This window comes from Cheilinus undulatus, linkage group 5 (assembly GCF_018320785.1).
Source record: "Cheilinus undulatus linkage group 5, ASM1832078v1, whole genome shotgun sequence".
Taxonomy (NCBI): Eukaryota; Metazoa; Chordata; class Actinopteri; order Labriformes; family Labridae; genus Cheilinus; species Cheilinus undulatus.
Genome location: NC_054869.1, coordinates 22,201,133 through 22,203,518, shown reverse-complemented (window position 1 = coordinate 22,203,518; position 2,386 = coordinate 22,201,133). Strand labels below are relative to the sequence as shown.

The 2,386-nt window shown below is 39.6% G+C and overlaps 1 protein-coding gene across 1 annotated transcript; it reads right to left on the bottom strand.

Moving 5' to 3' along the window:
- Positions 1–141: 141 nt before the first annotated feature.
- Positions 142–2,252, bottom strand: srrd (SRR1 domain containing). The gene is made up of 6 exons (XM_041786648.1): positions 1,956–2,252; positions 1,814–1,854; positions 1,526–1,731; positions 1,296–1,394; positions 571–722; positions 142–492 (listed from the first exon to the last, which is right to left on the bottom strand). The coding sequence occupies exons 1-6, from the start codon at positions 2,102–2,104 to the stop codon at positions 252–254; spliced, it is 888 nt and encodes a 295-aa protein (XP_041642582.1). The 5' UTR covers positions 2,105–2,252; the 3' UTR covers positions 142–251.
- Between the last annotated feature and the right edge of the window lie 134 nt (positions 2,253–2,386).

Sequence of the window (2,386 nt, the reverse complement as noted above, 5' to 3'; positions counted from 1 at the left end):
TGCTATATATTGTACCTTTAAGTCACAGCAGAAAAGTGAGAAATAAAGCTGCTAGAATCAGAAAAAGTAAGACAGATGTTTGAATACTGAACAGTCTCTTTTCCTATTTTAGCGGCCATGTTAAAAAACTATCACAACAACTGAGTATTACAGGATTCATTCTTCAGTTTAAAGTACTTTCATTTCTAAATGCTTATATCCATGACGATGATTAAAAACATAGTTCTGTCTGTTCTGCATGTAGTTCCAACTCAGCTTGATGTTTCTTTCCTAATGATCTCCAAATCAGTGCAGTGTTCATACTGTGGTTCAGCCAGCTCCACCCTGGAGGATTGTGGGAATCCGTCAAGCCTGCTGTTTGGAAAGGTGATGACAGCTGTGTCACTAAAGACATCGATCAGACGTGATGGACAAGGAAGCTGTCTCTCCTCACACACAGACACAGCTTGAGAAATATAACTGTAGTCACGTTTGAACTCTCTGTCGATTGTCCTGTTGAGAAGACAAATAAAGAGTTACTTTACTTCCAACTTTTCAACATCATCACCCTTATTCATGTCTGTTGCGCACCTGTCCCTCATGCCATTGAAGCTGTTCCCAATGATTATCATCCAAGGAAGACACTGTGTGTTCCAGTTCCTCCACAGAAGATTGTTGTAAAGAGCTTTCCCACAATGCATCAGGTAAAAGAGTGTGGGTCCAGATACCAAATGCTTCCCCTCCTTCACATACAAAGAACAAAACAGTTATATTTTTGTTGGCCATGAAAATAATGCAGCATGTTTTGAAAAGTCCTTTTTAGCTAGACTTAACTATTTAATGGTCATCTGTTAAGCTATTGATCTGATATTCTCTCAGAAATGTTGGTTATCATTAGCCTCACAGCATAATTGCCTGAGTCATATTTGAAGGTTTTCAGAAAAAAGAAAAAATATATTTTGGCAAACATTTAAGATTTGTTTTAATCTATACTGTAGTAGTAAGTTCTACCAGATGTGTGAACAAGTTTCTTGAAAAAGAAAAGCCACAACAAGGGCTACATAAAAAAAATAAAAGTAACTTAATAGATGTCTTAGGCATACAGTGATTATGGACTGTGGAGTGTAACAAACACTCTGATTGGCTGAGGATATAGGCAATGAGGCACAATGAATCAGTAGCATTAGGAGAGTTGGGCAGATGTGACAATGATGTGAAACATTCAGTTACATTCACACTATAAATCTAAGTTTGTTCCTGCTGACAGGTTTTCACTCATCTGTCCGGACAAAAACAAGATGTGGTCGACAACTGACCTCATTTTCTGTGAGCACAGTCAGCCCCAGCTCTCTCAGAACATCCTTTTCTCCTGAGGAAAATGCAGGGTCATAGATAGAGCAGTCTTTCAGTGGAATCTAAAGGGAGAAAAAAACAAAATTGTTATTTTAACTAATTGAGTGCCATTGACGTATATATACAGGACTGACACTCAATGAGCTAATGAACAGGGTCTCCTGGAGATAGTTTGGTTGAACATTTCCTTTACCTGTCCTGAATCCAGCAGCAGCAGCAACATGGCCAACTGGTAGCGAGCTGACACACAGGAGGAAAAGGAGCCAAGGCCATAACACACACACTCCAGCTGCTGACCTGGTGTGACATCTCTGCTCTTCTGAAGCTGATCGGTTGGCTCCTCTGTTTCCTTGTTCTCGCGTTTGGGGATAACTGCGGATTCTGCCACCCTTAGCTGCTCTGAAAACAAGGAACCAGAAAGAAACACTCAATTGGAAAAGGATTTATAACACAGATTTTAAAAAACATGTTTTTCACTGACCTTTCCATTCCTGCCAAAATTCCTCACAACTCAACTCAGATCTGTAGGAAGAGAATACCTAGAATTACAGCACATATGTTGAAAATGTGTATCCACGAAAATTAATTATATTCCACGATGTGCTGCTGCATTGGCGTCTTACACTGTGTCTCGAATACGTTTAACAGTTTTCCCGATGTCCAGCTGTTCCTCGCAGAATGTTGAATTTGATGGCACGTGAAGTGATTTTGATTTCCGCGCGGTGCCTTTTCGTCGACGGGCAACCTGCCACTCATCGGCGTTGTCCGACATCTGAACTACTCTACGGGTGGCCTGTATACATGCAAAATAGACATATAAATAAAATACATATTTTGATGACTAACTTCACTTCAAAGTGCTACTTTGGTTGCGCAGAAAGCAGCCGCTCGGACTATTTTGATTGGAACACGTAGATTCTCTTCCGGTGTCATGGCAAATTCTCTACCCATGTTAACAAGACCACCGACTTTATGTGGGACGTTTTAATACAATGTTATAAACCTATAAATATATTTATATATTATGATTAAATAGTGTTGATTTTATTCATTG